The 18,255-nt window shown below is 47.5% G+C and overlaps 1 protein-coding gene across 1 annotated transcript; it reads right to left on the bottom strand.

Moving 5' to 3' along the window:
- Nucleotides 1-321: 321 nt before the first annotated feature.
- LOC119394647 (disintegrin and metalloproteinase domain-containing protein 10-like) lies at nt 322-18,216 on the bottom strand. Its single transcript, XM_037661964.1, has 8 exons — nt 18,027-18,216; nt 16,919-17,084; nt 15,838-15,956; nt 11,653-11,903; nt 10,659-11,054; nt 6,316-6,508; nt 2,512-2,705; nt 322-516 (listed from the first exon to the last, which is right to left on the bottom strand). Exons 1-8 carry the CDS (start codon nt 18,214-18,216, stop codon nt 322-324), a joined length of 1,704 nt encoding a protein of 567 aa, XP_037517892.1.
- Between the last annotated feature and the right edge of the window lie 39 nt (nt 18,217-18,255).

The raw sequence follows: 18,255 nt of genomic DNA, 5'->3' as shown, positions 1-18,255 counted from the left end.
GAATAAGATGAAAACACTTGTACTGAATATGCTAGGGCAATGATACTTTCTGGTTCTTTCCTATGACCGCTTGCGGTGAATGGAGCAGATGCTCAAAGCACTCATTATAGTAGCGGAAATGCGATATTCTTTTTCCTCGCGGCGTGTTGGATAACCAGAACTTTTCGTACGCGAGCGGGCCGCATCTAGGCCAGGACAAAAGTGGTTCGGAACTGGAAACAGCTTCAACGTGGAACTCTGTACTTCTGTTGATTAAGGCGGGCATTATTCCCGTCAAAAACAGTTTGAATGAGAGAGTCGGTTAACATCTTTCGACGGACATCAGTGAACCTCACCCTGCAGGCAGTTTGGGCGGGAGCCGCGGTTTGTGAACATCTGCATCAGGACAGCCGATATGTTGCGCACGCTGCATAGGGAGAAGCGTCGGTTGTTCGGCTTGTTGCCGCGCGTAGCGCTGGCATACATGATGTAGTTGCCGCCGGAACCGTCGGGAACACAGTCCGGACGCTCATCATGCTGCATGGATGGTACCCATATAAGTAAGCGTGTTGGCGAGTGTTCGTAATATAGTACTATCGCTTTTCTTCTATTATAACGCTGAAAATTTCTGCTTTTTATGAATGACCCGCTACGGTGGTCTAGTGGTTATGGCGCTCAACTGCTGACCCGCAAGTCGCGGGATCGAATCCCAGCCGCGGCGGCCGCATTTTCGATGGAGGCAAAAATGCTTGAGGCCCGTGTGCTTAGATTTAGGTGAATGTTAAATAGCACCAGGTTGTCGAAATTTCCAAAGCCCTCTACTACGGCGTCTCTCATAATCAGATCGTGGTTTTGAGACCTTAAACACCAACAATTATTGTTACTTTTATTGCGATAGCTATTATATGGACAGTCTCGGCTGATTTTTGTCCGTCCCCGTCGTCGCCGCCGTCAATCACCGTATATGTATAAGTATATATATATATATATATATATATATATATATATATATCTATATATATATATATATAAAGGCCCCAAAGAAAAAATAATTCATAAAAATGCTTCTGAGGCGCGGAATTGAACCAGGGACCTCTTGTCCCGCAGTGCGTGGCGTTTACCACTACGCCACAAGCGGAGATCCTCCAGGAAGCTAACGGCGAACGTTATATACACACCCTTTACCGCTGGCCAGACTCGGAGACGGCAGGCGCTTATAAACGTTTCTTCATTACCAGCGAGATGGCGCGAGGAGCGCAACGCACCATTTACTACAGCGTGCTTTCTTACTCACAGCGAGATGGCGCCATGTGCGCGTTGGGCCCTGGTTTTAAAGGTCGTCGCTCCGCTCCTGCGAGCGCCGATGCTTCGCTCGCTGCAGCGGCCGCGTTTGCGAAAGGAGTGCGCTGTTCAAGCAGAAATAAGTAACAACTGTGACAGTTCGCGCTCATCCTGTGTGTACCCGTTCGTTCGTTTCGTGCCTCCTGCTTTGTTTCAGCAGTGTGTTTCGTTTCAGGTATCGAGCTATGACGCATGATAGTTCGAGCTCGTCCTGTGTGCGTTCTTTTCGTGCATCCTTTGGGCTCGAGCGACGCGCCGGCAATTTCTAGCTGCTTTCCGTTCTTCGCGTTACATTCCAATTTGTTGCTATCGCATTCATTGCTTCGCCGTTGCGGCGAAACTGTGATTTTTTTATGAATGGATTCAGTGTAGTTTGAATGCGAGTTTGAAAATAAAGAACATACAACGAAGCATGGAGCATACGGAGCAACGGAGCATACAAGCTCGCTCGTGAGTAGTCTCACTCCGATTCACTCATACTCGGATCGGGTGGTGAGTCTGGGTCTGAGTGAGTCCGGTTGAGTAATATTTTGGTGGCTTTGAGTCCGAGTGAGTCCGATTGAGAAAACCTTTGTGAGTGAGTACGAGTGAGACCTAAGCGCAAAATATATTTTTTGAGTGAGCTCCACATATGCTGGCGATCAATGGGAGTAACAAGAAACTGCTCTTATTGGTCAAGTGAAATTTGCTCATAAGAAGATATCCATTGGACGTCAATTCTAGTCCCTAAAGGCGTAAACCACTCTTTTAAGTGTTACATTCTAAAAAAACAGTCCTTTGACTTTTTGCGAGTTCCGACCTGCATGTGTATGACTCTCTTTAAAGGGACGCGTGAACTCTCTTCGGAGATCATTATTCCCTCTTCGGAGAGTCGTGGGAAGCAAAAAGCGAGTTATTTAGATAGATTCAAACACGTGACAAGTAAGCACTGAGCGAAAAGACTGAAACATCTTTCTTTTTTTTAGAGTTCACTCGTGCCCTGTCGCGCCAACATTACGTGCGCAGGCTACGTGCTCCGTTTAGGGATCGAAGCAAACGAAGTGCAGAAGTTGCTTATTAAGCGCTGTCTGTCTGATCCGGACAGCTGTGAACATATCGAAACAAGCTTAACGGACGCATTACTTGTCGGCATTGACGTTCACGCCGTCATACCTCTGAGAGCACGTAAAGAACGCGATGTACAACACACACCGGCGCTCCGAAATTGTGGCCCAATTCGTGGGCGAAGGTGATTTCGGAGACCCGCTGCGGCACGCGCATGTTCTTGTTGAGGAAGGTGACCACGCCCGTGTTGAGGCTCAGCCTGCCGACGTAGCCTGTGGTGCCAGTGTCCACCACCACGCCGCCTCCGGACTGGAACTGCTCGCATATGCCGCCCGAGAAGCCTGCATATGCATACACTTAATGCTGTGATTAGTTGTGCTGACGCAGGTACGGTTGACCTAGTGAGTTTGAGCGCAAGTTATTCCTCCCGAGCTTCTCTGACGTAGGAAACAGATGCGTTAGAACAATTCTCAAATGCGGGTCCACGGAAGCCAGGGGTCCGCGAAGCCATTTTTGGGGGTTCGCTAAACCCATGCTCGAAAAAACAAAAACAAAAAAAGAATGCATTTTTTGGAGGTACACTATGTCCCTTGACAGCGGCCCTTTCTGATTATTGGTATGCTTCACGGCATAACATATTTACAATGCAGTGGAGCTGACTGTTTCCTCCTCTCCATGAGATGTCTGTAAAGCTACTGTGTCAGTTTTCTGCGACATGTGCACGCCAGCATACTTTTTCTGGTCCTGCACATTTGAAGAGCAAACATAGATAGGAACAGGTTGAATGTTGCTGCAGAGCACATAACTTATCGACACGATGTTGAGATCGAATCGGCGTGGCACTTTATTTTGACTATTCTTTGCCAGTGAGAAACAGAAGGCACCTATCTCACGCTGCATGTTACGTTAATTTATGATGCCCCCCCCCCCCCATTTCCCCCCTGTTATTTCAAGGAGTCCCTCATCACTTCCACCGGAGCACAAGGGGTTCCCGAAACATCCATGACTGAGAACCTCTGAAAGGTTATCAGAGCGGTGTCTCTAAGAAAGGCGTGCGACTGTGTGCTGACCACACTGCACACTTAGGCAAGCACTGTACCTCATGGAAGGCTTGAATAAGCACGACCTCTGATGTTTCACGCCGCCAAGCCGAGTATATTTTCTTCAGTGTAACCCAAACCTTCAAAAACGATTCGCGGAAAATTTTCTAAAACTGATCCCTGCGTAATGCCGCAAAGCTGGCTTCATTGCGTAACTGTAAAGCAATGCCGTGAAGCCATCTTTGCAAACCAGAATTTGCGTTTTTTTTAAGCTTTAGCTCCAAATTTTTAAAACTTCTTGTGCAGCTTATACGCGAGAAAATACAAAAGTTTCATCCTCGTGAAACTGGAGACATATTAATACGTCACATCTTCCATGTGTCATACGTCGAGTTTCACTGATCAAGTTGCAGAGCGCGAAAACAACCATACCAAACTCTCGCTTCGCTGACGTCACATGTGGGAAGTGGTGTCCGTGTGTGATGACCGGCTCCTTAAAATGTCTGCATTTCTAGGAGCATGGCGTGATTTAATAGATAATAGCGGTCGTGGGTTGTGACCGGTGTATATACACGAGAACACATATTTATTTATTTATTTATTTATTTATTTATTTATTTATTTATTTATTTATTTATTTATTTATTTATTCATAGGATACTGCAGACCCATTGAGCGGCCCAAGCAGGATTCGCTACATATACATTCAACTGAGCGTTATACATTGTACACAGTTAGATCCGTGCAACAACAACATTGCAGTTTGTTGCGCTAAAGCATGCGTCATGTACTCAGCCTGAATTGTAGGTGCATCCTGTATGCTTTGAATATGTTCTATCGCTTCAGAGGCAATCATCGTCAGCAGCATGCAGCAGCGTTTATCAGTATAGTGGGATCCGCGCAGTTAAAATTACTTCACTCCTGAAACACTCATGATATTCAACGATTTCGAACAGTTCATTATAAACTAAACCGCAAGGTCCCTAACACATTATTGTCAGCATGCCTTTAAAAGTGGCCTAAAATGTCGAACAAAGCCTATTGGAAAAGTGCCGATGAAAAAAAAAAAACAGGAAAAAGGAGCTTCGCACTAGTGAGGCCAAGCCTGAGGGAAGTGCGTAGCGGGGGCGCCTGCCTTGCTTCTCTATTTTTCTCTTTCCTTCTCTTTCTCTGTTTTTTTTCTATTTTTTTTGTCTCTGCTTAGTTCTATTTGTCTTTCTTCCTTTCTCTTTCTCGCTCTTTCTATCTTTCTTTCTCTTCCTTCTCTTTCCTTCTCGCTTCATCTCTCTCTCTCTCTTTCTCTCGTACTTTTATTTTCTCTTTCTCGTTCTGTCTTGCTCTCTTTTTTGTCTCTATTTCTTTCTATATCTTTCTCTCGCCGTTTATTTCTTTCCCCGTCTTTATATGTTTTTGTCTTTCTTTCGTTTCTCTCTATTTCTCTCTTTTGCTTCTATCTCTTTCTCACTCTCTGTACTCGTTCTCGCGCCCATCGGGGTTGCTGCATCCCACGCCGTACAAACCGGCACACGTGTCCCGGGAGTGAAGCAGAATATGAAGAGGATGAAAAGGAAGAAGAGGACGGGGAGAGCGCGTGCCGGCTCACGATGATGATAGTTTTCTGTTTGCTCTGCACGGACTAACGGTCGGCTTAAACAGCACCGCTGTAAAAAAAAAAAAAAAATCGGCAGATCCCACGCGTTGTGGGAATCGGTTTCATGCGAAGCAGTCAGCGAGTACTTCTATGCTGTATTTTGTGGCTTTGAGCCAAGCGTTACGAGGTGGATCAACGTGTTTTTGTAAGTGTAGTAGCTGTGTGCACATCGTGGGCTTACCAGGCACGTCGACAGCACTGCCGTTCAAAGGGTAACTTATGGCGCGAGGTAAAGTCGGCCCTCACGTTAGAGTACATATGTCGGTATTATCGAAACTAAGTGCACTTTATGGTGCAATCACGTGAATAGCATACGTAACTTTCGTTAATGTATTCCTCCGGGCTCAAGCAATGCTTCAATATAGCTTGCTGAATTATACGAATACAAATGTAATGTCTATTAAGACTGCTATAAAAGCGGAGCCAACACTGGAGCCACAGACGTTTTTTCTTATATGAAGACTGTATCGTAGGAGTACATGTGTAGTGTTTATTGCTTTCTTGTAAAATTAGATAGCCAGCACCACAACTACTTGACGTTGCACCGACATTACACCTGCGTAGGCTCTTTTTCCAAACCAGTTTATAGACCTGCCGTGGCTCTGTGGTAGAGACCTGATTGCCACGCAGAATGCTTGGGTTCGATTGCTGCTGGGATCCTAATTTTTATTCTTTCCATTTGTCGGGTCAACGCTGCCGATGTCGGTTTTTATCAACGCTCTCGCATTTAAATGACCAATGTCTGTTCTCGCCGTTCCTGGGTAGATATAAACTGTGAATCACCTGTGGCGCATACCCGTAGACCGCGGCCCGTGGTAAACGGGTATATGCGACACGTGTCTGGAGAAAATCGTTTGACGACGTACGCGATAGGATTTTCGCATTATTCATGTCATGACCCGACAGTCATATTCGTCAAATTCTCTTACCATCCTCTGCCAATTTTGGTCTGCACCAAGTTAAGGAGGCGATCACGAGAGCACCCAGACGTAGGCGGCTAGATAGATAGGTAGATAGAAACGCTCAAAGTGCCAAAGGTTCGCTAAGAAATTATTCGCATTTAAATGTTATGAGCGATACCAACTGTTTAGCTGGCGAGAGATTTCTAAACCTCATGTAAAGAAAGGCTTTCGTTTAATGATGCATACCAAAGTACATTTCCGACACTGCTTTTTATGCTCCTCGTTCAATGCCTCTGCCAATGATTGAATGTATAAGAGAAAACCGCATTTCAGATGCCGAAAGCACTGTGTTACACACCATCAGGTTCAGCCATGTAGGCGAGGCCCAGCGTTCCTCCGGGGAAGTCTCGGTGGGTCCACAGGTACGACGCACAGAAACCATCGTGGTTTATCTTGGACAGCTCGTGCAACGCGTGGGGAGCGTCCAGGCTGTCTAGGCAAAAGGGGTTCGTCAGCATCGCCGCTCCTTGGCAGTCGCTGGTGTCATTGATCTGCATGACAAAGGAACGAGCAGCACGTATACACTGTCTGACCATTTGAATGCCGCTGCAGATATTCGAAAAAAATTTCATTCAGTTAACTGCACTAATGAAAATTACACCATCTCCCGCTAAAGTGGACCATGAGGCGATGCGAAGCCGGAGCACTTGCACGATCGCGTTCCGTTGGCGTTCGTTGTGCATGCTACCGACCTCGCGTCGTGGAACGCGAAGAGGGACGCTACGCGCGTCGTATCTTCCATCTAGCCTGGCCGGTTAATTCTCACAGGGCGAGCGGGGAACGCGGTCGACAGGCGGGCGAGAAGGGGGGCAGCGTAGAAGAGGAGAGAGAAGGGGAGGGGACGCGCATGCGCTCGAGCTTATCGTGGCGTTGCGCAGGAGAGAATTTCGGCATGTCTAGCCCGCGTTTCAGAGGAAGAGTGGAAAGGGGGAGGGGAGAGGGGAAGGGGAGAGGGAAAGTGGAGAGGGTGAGTGGAGAGGAGGTGTGTAGAGAGGGTATGCGCATGCGCAGTAAGGGTGGTCACGCCGCACACCACCACCACCGGATTGAGCTCCGCCTTAAGATACTTCGCATCTAAAAACAAATTGCATTATCTATAGCAGGTGCACAGCCTAAGAAGAAAATGCAAGATGCAAGCTAAAAGCTAAAAATGCAAGCTAAAAGCCGACTTCTTCTGTCTCTCATCCCCATTAGCAGCCATTGTTTACCTCCAAGGTAGTGCCTGGTGAGATTTCTCCTGTGCGTGATTAAACAATAAAAATTTTGTTCAAAACGCCGTTGATTGATGAAATAAACCAACGAAAGACGCCAGATGTTTTCTAAAAGCAAAACGAAAGAACGCCAGATGTTTCTAAAGCAAAACGAAAAGACGCCAGCTGCTTAACGAAAGACGCCAGATGTTTTCTAAAGCAATGGTTTTCTAAACAATGAAAATTCACAGCGTACATGTAAAATTAAAGTGAGCTGCAAGTCGTCATAACTCATCGAACCTTTAGTATAAACGCGCCCGATCTCACGTCGGTGATGATGTACTGGGCAGAGTTCACGGAAGATTCACGGTTTACCGATGAACCTCCGCAGCTTCGCCCACTCATCATCATTCACTCCGTGGATATGCTGTGATTTTTTTATCTTATTTGCATCTTTCTCGGTTATTCATATAGTGTTTTTTTAGGGGCGAAGCTCCTTAAGGCGGCACCCGTTCCTCCCTCGTAGTCGTCGTAGTAGTCGTAGTGCGTAACCAGTCTTACGGTTTGACCTCCAAGGTGGTGCCGGTGGGATTTTTCCTGTGCGTTGTTGAACAATAAAAAATTCGCAGCGCGCGCTTTAACTAAAAGCCGAATTCTTCTGTCTCTCATTCCCCATTAGCAGCCATTGGCATGTTCCAGTAGGAAACGTTAGTAGAAGTAGAAGTGTAAGTGTTAGCTAAAAGCCGACTTCTTCTGTCTCTCATTCCCATTAGCAGCCATTGTTTACCTCCAAGGTAGTGCCTGGTGAGATTTCTCCTGTGCGTGATTAAACAATAAAAATTTTGTTCAAAACGCCGTTGATTGATGAAATAAACCAACGAAAGACGCCGGATGTTTTGTAAAAGCAAAACGAAAGAACGCCAGATGTTTATAAAGCAAAACAAAAAGACGCCAGCTGCTTAACGAAAGACGCCAGATGTTTTCTAAAGCAATAATTTTCTAAACAATGAAAATTCACAGCGTACATGTAAAATTAAAGTGAGCTGCAAGTCGTCATAACTCATCGAACCTTTAGTATAAACGCGCCCGATCTCACGTCGGTGATGATGTACTGGGCAGAATTCACGGAAGATTCACGGTTTACCGATGAACCTCCGCAGCTTCGCCCACTCATCATCATTCACTCCGTGCATATGCTGTGATTTTTTTTCGGAAGTAGTTTCAAGAAATATCATGGCTCTGTGCTAGAACACCTGCTTGCCACGAAGACGGCCTGGGATCTATTCGCACTTGAACCCAAGATTTTAGGGGTGAAGCACCTTAAGGTCTCGGCGTGTCGGTGTGCGTTGTCGTCCGTTGTCGTGGCGGTCCATTTGCTTGAGCGCAAGAGATGTCGCCACCGTCTCAGCCCTCGCCGTGTGGATGAAGCACCTTAGGGTTTCGGCGTGTCGGTGTGCGTCGTCGTCTGCTGTCGTGGCGGTCTACTTGCTGGAGCGCAAGAGAGGTCGCCACCGCCTCAGCGCTCGCCGTGTGGCGAGAGAGAGCGAATGGCGCGCGTTGACTATGGAAACGCTCTTTCTGCGATGAACGTTGAACTACCATCTCGCAAAGAACGAGAACGCGCTCTCGCCCGCGAGAGACAACGCCGACGCACGCAGCGTCTGCTATCGAGTTTGATTGAAAAAACCGACTGCTTGCGCTACACGGCCGTTCACCGGCCACCCCGCATATATAGGCACTTTGTGCGTATTTGAACAATGAAGATTCACAGCGTGCGCGTTAACTAAAAGCGGACTGCAGTTCTCTGTGTCTCATATTAATTTCTTCTGTTTCTCACTGCCCATTAGCAGTGACCTTGCTGTGGGAAACACCGGCGCACACTGCATGCTTCGCTCCTCCACAGGTTTCACGTTAGTGGAGCTGAAACACCCTTCCCAATATGTTTCGCCCCTCCCCAATTTTTATTATTTATTTTATTTGCATCTTTCTCGATTTTTCGGTCATGGACAAGATGATGATTTTTCGCTCCCAGCCAACGACGCCATCACCGACACCGACGCCGGATGCGAAACGAGCTCTTAACGCCATCGTGTTAGTACAGTCGGCAGAGTCGTTAAAGATTAACAAATGCCCAACAGGTATTACAGTGGGTTTTTTTAACACAAGTATTATACGAAAGGAAGCCTGCAAGCCTAATGACGTCGGCCAAGGTTGCTCGCAGGAGTAGTGATACCAGGACCATGAAGTATTCACTCGTGTGTTTACTTGCCTTGCACTACGCAGACCTGTCTTAGGAGAAGATGAGCTTCGCGCTGTATTTGCCATATGCGATCGTAGGTGTAACACATAATCAAGCCTCTTGCCACGACCTCCAGGAAACTGTTGAAAGCAGTCAAAATATGTAAGGACTTGGAATAGCGAAACAACTGTTCTGCTTTGCGACCTCTTAGATGCTATCTTAGTGATACATCTACCTGGCACTGAATGACATACTACAATACTGGCGCCACGCGTGAGTGAGCGTAGCGTTTTATTGCAGCATCCTGCGCGTTAATTATGGAAGTACCTGTGAATGAATTGTTTGTACGCACTTGCGAGGCAGTGAATTAGCTATAAGGGCTTGTCGCTCTAGCGGCACCGATGAATGTTCAATACTGTAACTCTAGATCAACTGACTACCTGGACCTTTTTTTAGGCATGCCTAAATCGCTTCATTGTAATTCAGCCACGCGTCTACGATTCGGACGTACTTTTCCGTGCTCAGCACTATTAGAACTAGGTAGGCAGATAACGGTTCGGCGAGTACTTTAGGATGTCTCGTTAAAACTTCACGACGTTTTCACGCGTACAGTAAAGCTGCTCTTGATCATCCGTGATCCTTTATATAAAAAAAAAACACCATGTCTCTCCCGTTTTATTCGTTTTAATATGCTCTTTCGTGCCAAATGGAACGTACCCAACTGCCACGCATTGCCACTGCAGTATGTACATGGAAAATTACTAAGGCGAAAGCCTTAGATGCCTCATCAATCACGAAAAGTGACCGCCGGCGTCGACATCAACACGAGTGAGGCAAGGAACCGTAATGTGATGACGTCACCATATGACCTAAGCGTGACGTCACAGATCACCAAAATTTGTGACGTCATCAGACGACGCCATCACATGACATCGTCGCTTCGTCATAAGTGGGCCGATCACGGAGGCACGTGTGGTGGAGAAAACTTGCAATGCCTCAGATTTCGGAGACTGTGCAAAACCACGCTAGTCGCGGAACGCTTTCGAGGGCGGAGGGATCAATGCATAAGGGGCCCTGTGAGTTTTATGCAACCACGAAGTGTATTAGAACGCTAAAGTATTAGAAAGAAAGGGGCTCGTTACGAATGAGGCGGTACGGATGTTCGTACCAAAATCGGCCACCCATTGTGTAAGGTAGCACATCCGTTCTTACCACGAGGCGCTGGACCACGAACTCGATGCCAGTCAGACCGTTGAAGTTAGTGCCTCCGAAGATCTCCGACACGGCTTTCACGTGCTTGGCCACCATGCTGGTCAACTCCTGGCGGGCCCTGAGAATCTTGTCCTGCTCGCCTCCCTGCCAGGAGGACACTGCCTCAAACAGCGTGTGATCCACGGCAATCTCGAGGTTGCACACACGCTGGACGTACGTTTTTCGGACCGGACCCTGGGGTTGCGCCAGCCGAGCGCGCTCTGACGGCGGCCGCTGCGAAGTGTTTCGAGCGCGAGTGCCGGAACTACGGGCCGCTGCAGCGTTCCTTCGAACCGTACCGGCCATCGATGCAGCTTTTAGGTCCAGGTACGGCACAGAGCGCTTTAGACGGCGCTGCTGCAAAGTCCACGAAAGGAAGCCATGCTGCTGTGATGAAAATCCATAGAAAACACTAAACGCCCTCAGATGGCATGGACGTAACGTTACACACTAATAAAGACGGCTTTGTTTTAAAACAACCACATATTTTCACAATCGTTATTTACCGGCTATCTTCTGCGTTGTGTTGTACATAATTAGGGTGCTTTGGGCATATTCCTTCCGGTCGAAAGATAATATAGCATCCTTAGGAGAAAGACAAACAAATGTGACTTTCACAACATGATACGAACATACTGTCACATGTAAGTCGCTGTAAATTTTACTGACGGTAATGTTTCTTGCTAACGTTGCGAAAATTAGCCAAAACAAACAAGCCCGTGCGACTGTTACCGTTATTTAACGTAAGCTAGCAGCGGCAACCTCAGAGTGTGTACCGCTGTTAGTGAGGCATTCTTAGTGAGTAAAGCAAGTTTATACGAAATGCAGCAATCCGATGGTTTCGCGTCTGCAGTATGTGGTGTTGCCCCGACAATCCCAAATACTGTTCCGTAGCTAAAGGGCCCATTGTTTGTTTTGTGATTAACTTTCAATGGGAATTGGTCTGTATGGGTACCGGATATTGTTGCCGCCGTCGGTATTGGCGCCGTATTCGTTCCACGGCATCCATGGTGGCGCCGTGGAGACCGCAGCGTCCTCCGGCAAAGCTGACGTCATTCGCCGAGTAGATGAGCGAGTGGAAAGGGGGCAGAGAGTCCTGGAAGAAGTGGCCGGCGTGCTCCACGTAGAAATCCTCGCGCGGAAGCGAAATGCGGCCGCTGAACACGCCTCCTATGATGGAACCCACCACGCGGCTGTTAGGTGCCCCTGGATAAGAAGCGTATGGTGCAACATGCGACGTTGCAGTAAATAACGAGTTACGCCAGCGCACCTTTTCTGGTTAGTCACCACTTGGTTCCAACAGGCAGTACAGGAAAGGACCATACAGGAAGGACTGACTTGACTGCGGCTACGTAAGACTTGACTGCGGCTTTGATTGACAAGCAGGAATAATACGGCAAAGTGAAATAAAAGAGGCACGAAAAGACAGCATTCATTTTATTCAGGAGAGGACTATCGCGCGAATGCGAACGATGCTTTATCTATAATTAACTACGGCGGTGGCTACCTCATCATCAGCTTCATTGGATTTGTGCATTTGTACAGTGCTCGGGGATTGAAACACGATATTCGGAGCGCGTGACTGCTGGAAGTGAGGGTGTCGGTGAGGGCGACACCCTCACTTCCTCACTTCCAGTGAGGGTGTCGGTTACTAACACACGGTCACTGCATCCGGCAGGCAGTCGTTCAGTATGTGGTTCTCGGTGGCGCCGGCGGAGCGCTGCAAGCCCACATAACGTAAAGTCACTGGAACGGGAAAAGTACCGCGACCGTCGTGCGCGCCGCCATATTTGGTCCAGCGCCGCCGAAGCTGCGGCGGTGCGGTGTTGATTTCACGTGGAGTAACGCATGTTTTACGCATTGCGTGCGCTTTTGCAGTCCAGAATGAAGCATACCGTTGTTCTCTGACTGATTAGGAAAGAAATAGCGGCAATTTTCACTTGCCTACATGCGCACGCACGCGTACTAACGCGATAAAGAAATGCGAACTGCGCGGCATTTACGCGCTCGGCTGTCTGCATTTATTAAATGCCAAGCATTTCTTAGCGAATTTCTGTGACTATGTACGTATCTATCTATCTATCTATCTATCTATCTATCTATCTATCTATCTATCTATCTATCTATCTATCTATCTATCTATCTATCTATCTATCTATCTATCTATCTATCTATCTATCTATCTATCTATCTATCTATCTATCTATCTATCTATCTATCTATCTATCTATCTATCTATCTATCTATCTATCTATCTATCTATCTATCTATCTATCTATCTATCTATCTATCTATCTATCTATCTATCTATCTATCTATCTATCTATCTATCTATCTATCTATCTATCTATCTATCTATCTATCTATCTATCTATCTATCTATCTATCCGTCCCCGACTTTGTGCTGTCCTGGCCGCTTCGTTAATGGGAAGTACACCAAATTTGGTATGGCATAACGTGACTGTATGACAAATTTAGATTAAGGTGATAGCATGAAAATAATGACATGCATGTCATGTACGGCATGATTTACATGCCACGCTCATGGTGCGCTCGCGACCGCTTCGATAGCTTGATACACAACAAAATTGGTATGGCGTGACAAGAGTGTATGACGAACATAATCGACTGGTTATAACGTGCAAATCATGACAGACATGCCATGTAAAACGTGATTTACATGATATGGTTTCGGAGCGCTCGCGGTCGTTTAATGAAATGCATATATACCAAAATTTTTATGACGAGCTATTTCTGTATGACTAATGTTAGCGATAGGTGGTAACATGAAAATCATGACTTCCATGTCATGTACGGCATGACTTACTTGCCACGCTCATGCTGGGATGGCGGGTGGTTCGCTAGCTTGAAATGCACCCAAATTGGTATAGCGTGAGGTGACTGTATGACGAAGACGAATGACAAGTGGTAACGTGAAAATCATGACGGTATTTATGTTAGTCATACAGTCGCGTCACACAATACCGATTTTGGTGCATATCAAACAAGCGAACCGGCCGCGAGAGCATCATGGGCATGGCATGTAAATCATGCCATACATGACATGCATGCCATTATTTTCATGTTACCACCTGTTATTAACGTTCGCATTACAGTCACGTCACGCAATACCGATTTTGGTGCATATCAAGCAAGCGAACCGGCCGCAAGAGCATCATGAGCATGGCATGTAGGCCCTGCCTTACATGACATGCGTACCATTATTTTCATGTTACCGCACGGTATTTATGTTGGTCATACAGTCACGTCATGGAATACCGATTTTAGTGCATATCAAACAAGCGAACCGGCCGCGAGAGCATCATGAGCATGACATGTAAATCATGCTTTACATGACATGCGTACCATTATTTTCATGTTACCGCACAGTATATATGTTGGTCATACAGTCACGTCACGCAATACCGATTTTGGTGCATATCAAACAAGCGAACCGGCCGCGAGCGCATCATGAGCATGACATGTAAATCATGCCTTACATGACATGTGTACCATTATTTTCATGTTACCGCACGGTATTTATGTTCGTCATACAGTCACGTCATGGAATACCGATTTCGGGGCATATCAAGCTAGCGAACCGGCCGCGAGAGCATCAGCCATTATTTTCATGCTACCATCTGTTATTTGTGTTCGTCATACAGTCACGTCAGGCAGTACCAATCTGTAGCAGTCAGTTTTCATGGCGCGCTGATCATTATATGTGAGCCCAAAGGCGTCAATTTTACGCCAAACATAATAAAATGTTATTGTGCATGAACCTCCTGCGACAACCACGCGAAACAAGCTGCACTAGTGCAGGGTAGGCGCCAACATTCCCCGAAACATTCGCGAATTCTCAATGAAGCGCTTACCTCACAATGAGGGTATCAGTCGTGGGAACAAAACTTTCCCCCCTAATTCTGTGCAGCCACACAGCCCGTCGTTTGGCATCCATTTTCCCGCTGGGAATGGCAAAGAGAGCCTTACCCGGGCATTGTTCGTTGCCTCGATAGGCTTTCGATGTAGTCTCAAAACGATACGGGATGTCGTAATGTTCCTGTACGCTTTCCTGAGCCTATAAAAACAATCGCCCTCTAAAGCGCCGTGCGTCTGCGGCCGGGAGACACTAGCGAGGCGAGCGAGCTGGACCATTTGTGTGGCGAAGCCGCCGAAAGGGCGCGGCGGCGAAGAGAAAAGGAACGCGGTACTTTTCCCGTTACAGTGACTTTAACATAACGCACGCCCGCAAGCTCCAGCATGCTTGATGCGGCGGGGCACGCGATTGCTATCATAGCAAGTAGCACTCCGCCGACCTCACCGAGAACCATGAAATGAATGGCTGTTTACCGAATACAGTCACCATGTGTCTCGAACGCTGTCGCCCTCACCGGCACACTCACCGCCAGCAGCCACGTGCTCCGAGTATCGCGTTTCAGTCACCGAGCACTGCACAAGATCTGAATCATGAAAATGTGATACAGGTGCCACACAGGTACCTTCCGTTAACTTTCGCTACCGCGATCGGCTCGCATCTTGAACAAATAAGTTAATCTTGATAAAGGAACTCGGCCGAGATCGGGCTCGATCGCGTGATAAAGCGTTTCGCGTGACGCCCGAAGTATTGAACGCCTTTTTCTACCTTGGCGTCGCGCGTGGAACGTCAGCCGCTGGAAATTGCAGCCACGCGACTACAAAATCGAGCAGCGGACGACTGATACAAGAGACACCCTTCGACCAAAATGAGCCTTTGCGACTACTTGCAGCAGACCACTCAGCGACTTTAGTGTGCTAGAACATTTGCGACCATTTTAATAATGGTAATAATTGTTGAGGTTTAACATCCCAAAGTCACGATATGATAATGAGAGACGCCGTAGTGGATGACGCCTGAAATTTCGACCACACGGGGCTCCTTAACGTGCACCTAACTCTAAGCACACGGTCCTCAAGCATTTTCGCCTCCATCGAAAATGCGGCAGCCGCGACCGGCATTCGACCCCGCGAACTGCGAGTCAACACTCGAGCGCCATAACCACTAGAGGCGGGTATTTGCGACCACCTTGGTCGCGCGACCTCATGAAAGTCGCCGGCGTCAATGAACTCTTAGTGTCCCTCGACTTCGGACGCGGCGGCTTACCCACGACGTCACCAGAATAGAGGTGATCCAGGCTGTCCGATTCTGGGCCTCGGGGAGTCTCGATGGTGAAGTCGTCGGCGAAGGCGGACCGGTCCCTTTCGAGGCGCAGCCTGAACTCTCTGGAATAACGCCGGCGGAGATGACTTGATGTTTCCAAATCGCGCGCCGACAATGTTGCACACTCGGTTACAAAGGAAGAAAAGTAAACTCCGCCCGCAGTACTGCGGCGTGCCTGTCCTTCACCTGCGAATGAGTCGCGCTGGCTGGTTTCCGCTCGAGCTGTTCGCACTTTTTCTCGGCTAGTGTAAATACTACGAATATGAAGAGTCAAAGCTTAACAACACGCTATGTTGGGCTATTTGGTGCATAGCTATTTTCTGTTCCTTCTTTCTTGTTCATAACGTTGCGCCACATCCTTCAAGTTAAAGCATTACCGTTGGCTGAACAACGATGTCAGAGACACCAGAAAAAATTTACCAGGACGCTCAAGTTTCCGACCTAAAACCAGAGACACAAACATGTGTCTGATGGAAAATACAACTATCTGAAACATGCGAGAAGTGCTTGATATCAAGACAGTGAGTAAGCGCTATTAGCTGGAAGTGAATGGTGTTGATGCCTTCTTAAGGCGCTGGCACACTCGGTTTTTTCGCATTACGTGGGAAGAAACTGGAATGTTCAGCAGCACCATACTGAGGTCAGGAAAAGAAACAAGTTGCCCGACTCCCCGTGATTCACTCCCCTCTCCCCTCTTTTCCCCCCCTACCTCCTTGGGAAGTAGATACTTTTTGTTAACAACTTTCTTGTGTAATGGCTTGGTAGCGTAGTGTGTTACTGCATTCTGCGTAAGATTGCGTCTAGCGGTTGTGCAAGTTATACCACAGTCCCTCAATACTATGGTTATACTGACGTAATTTAAAAGTGCTTAGATTATAAGCGCCTTTAGCGCTTGCGTGTACTGGTTGAGTAAACTTTTCAGTGTGGATGGAGCATTTATGAAACTTTTCTGTGAAAGGGACAGCGGTGCCCATGGGCGGAGCTGACATTCGTTCTTAGGTTGTCTCCATCAATACATGCTTACCTCTTGTGGGACCTGAATACAAGCTCGACTCTGTGCGGGGCCTGGTGTTGCGCAGCTGAGCGCTTCCAGCGCCTGTTGCCTACGCCGATGGGTTCGTACGAGAGCGGCTCGTAGTGCAGGACGAAGTCGTTGAGAACACGTGCTGCGCAAACGCGTGGAAGGTAACCTTTTCTGTAAGGTTAACTTTAGAAGTTGCATTTACGTGTCCAGTAGTTGCGCAACGCCGCATCATCAATATTGAACTGCGCATGTGTGCACAATTACAGTGTCCTGTAGCTGCATGCTAACCACTCCGTCTTGACTTGTATCACATCTGGAAAACTTTAACACCAACTTGTATGTTATGTCCATTTTACGGCAACTTGAACGGTGCATGACCTCTTAATTGAAACTGGCTAGCTGTTCGTGTGATTCTCGCGTGAATACATGAAATGTTTAGTGTGATTCTCATACGTACTCGGTATTCATATTGCCGTGCGTCTTATTTTTCATGAGTTGAAGCTTCACCCACAAAGAGTGTGGGCAACGCGCTGCGCAGGCCGCGCCGCGATATGTAAGAAGCTTCGCGATTGTTTTAGAACGTTCCGTTAAGATTGCGCGCCGCACGCGAATGTTCCAGCGCTGCCGCCACCAGCGATATCGCAGGAAAATTCGATAGCGCCTGTATAAAAGCCGACGCGCTTGACCGTTTGTCAGTTGATCGACGGACGCCGCTTTGTTCGCAGCAATCCGTGCTCATTGTGCAGCGCTTGTAAAGTGACTATTTCGTTTCTTGGCACAAGTTCGCCAAATAAAAGACTCGTTCTTATCCTGTTGACTTCTGCCTTCGTCTACGTCACGACTGCGTGGCAATATGATAGACTGCATGAGAAGTGCCCTCACGATGAACTTCATTCCGAAATACTGTGAAAAAGCAGGTACTGCTCATACTGCAGGTAAAATATGATGCTGTATCTTTACCAGATTATCTTGAACCGCATTACATTGGCTCCCGACGAAGAGGCTCTCGAGGGTGCCCCGTGATGGAGAGATATGAAGGGGGCGGGGCGGTGGCGGTATCGATTTCAAAGATAATACTGTTGTTAATCGCAATGCAAAGTGGGCTTACCCGAGTAGGCAATGGAAGCCATGCAAGGAATCGTCGCCACTGCAATCCAGAAGCTTCCAAGACCGATCATGAACGGCGCAAGAAAAGAACAGCTTGACTGCCAGTCCGTGCTCTTCTTCTGTCTTCTCTTCTTCTCCCGGTTCATCTGCTCGCTCAGGCGAGCGCTGGAAAATTTGGCACGTGGCTGCATAGTGGCGTCACTAGCGGCGATGTCGTCTCCGAAATTCGC

Source organism: Rhipicephalus sanguineus, chromosome 5 (assembly GCF_013339695.2).
Source record: "Rhipicephalus sanguineus isolate Rsan-2018 chromosome 5, BIME_Rsan_1.4, whole genome shotgun sequence".
NCBI classification, from domain to species: domain Eukaryota; kingdom Metazoa; phylum Arthropoda; class Arachnida; order Ixodida; family Ixodidae; genus Rhipicephalus; species Rhipicephalus sanguineus.
Note: the sequence above shows the minus strand (reverse complement) of the source record. Positions and strands in the feature narration are given on the sequence as shown.

Coding starts and splice junctions, on each gene's coding strand:
- LOC119394647 (XM_037661964.1), bottom strand. CDS start 18,216: ATGCAGCCACGTGCCAAATTTTCCAGCGCTCGCCTGAGCGAGCAGATG. Junction 6,509..10,658: donor TCGTGGTCCAGCGCCTCGTG/GTAAGAACGGAT, acceptor TTTGTCATGCAG/ATCAATGACACCAGCGACTG. Junction 2,706..6,315: donor CTACATGGCTGAACCTGATG/GTGTGTAACACA, acceptor ATGCATATGCAG/GCTTCTCGGGCGGCATATGC.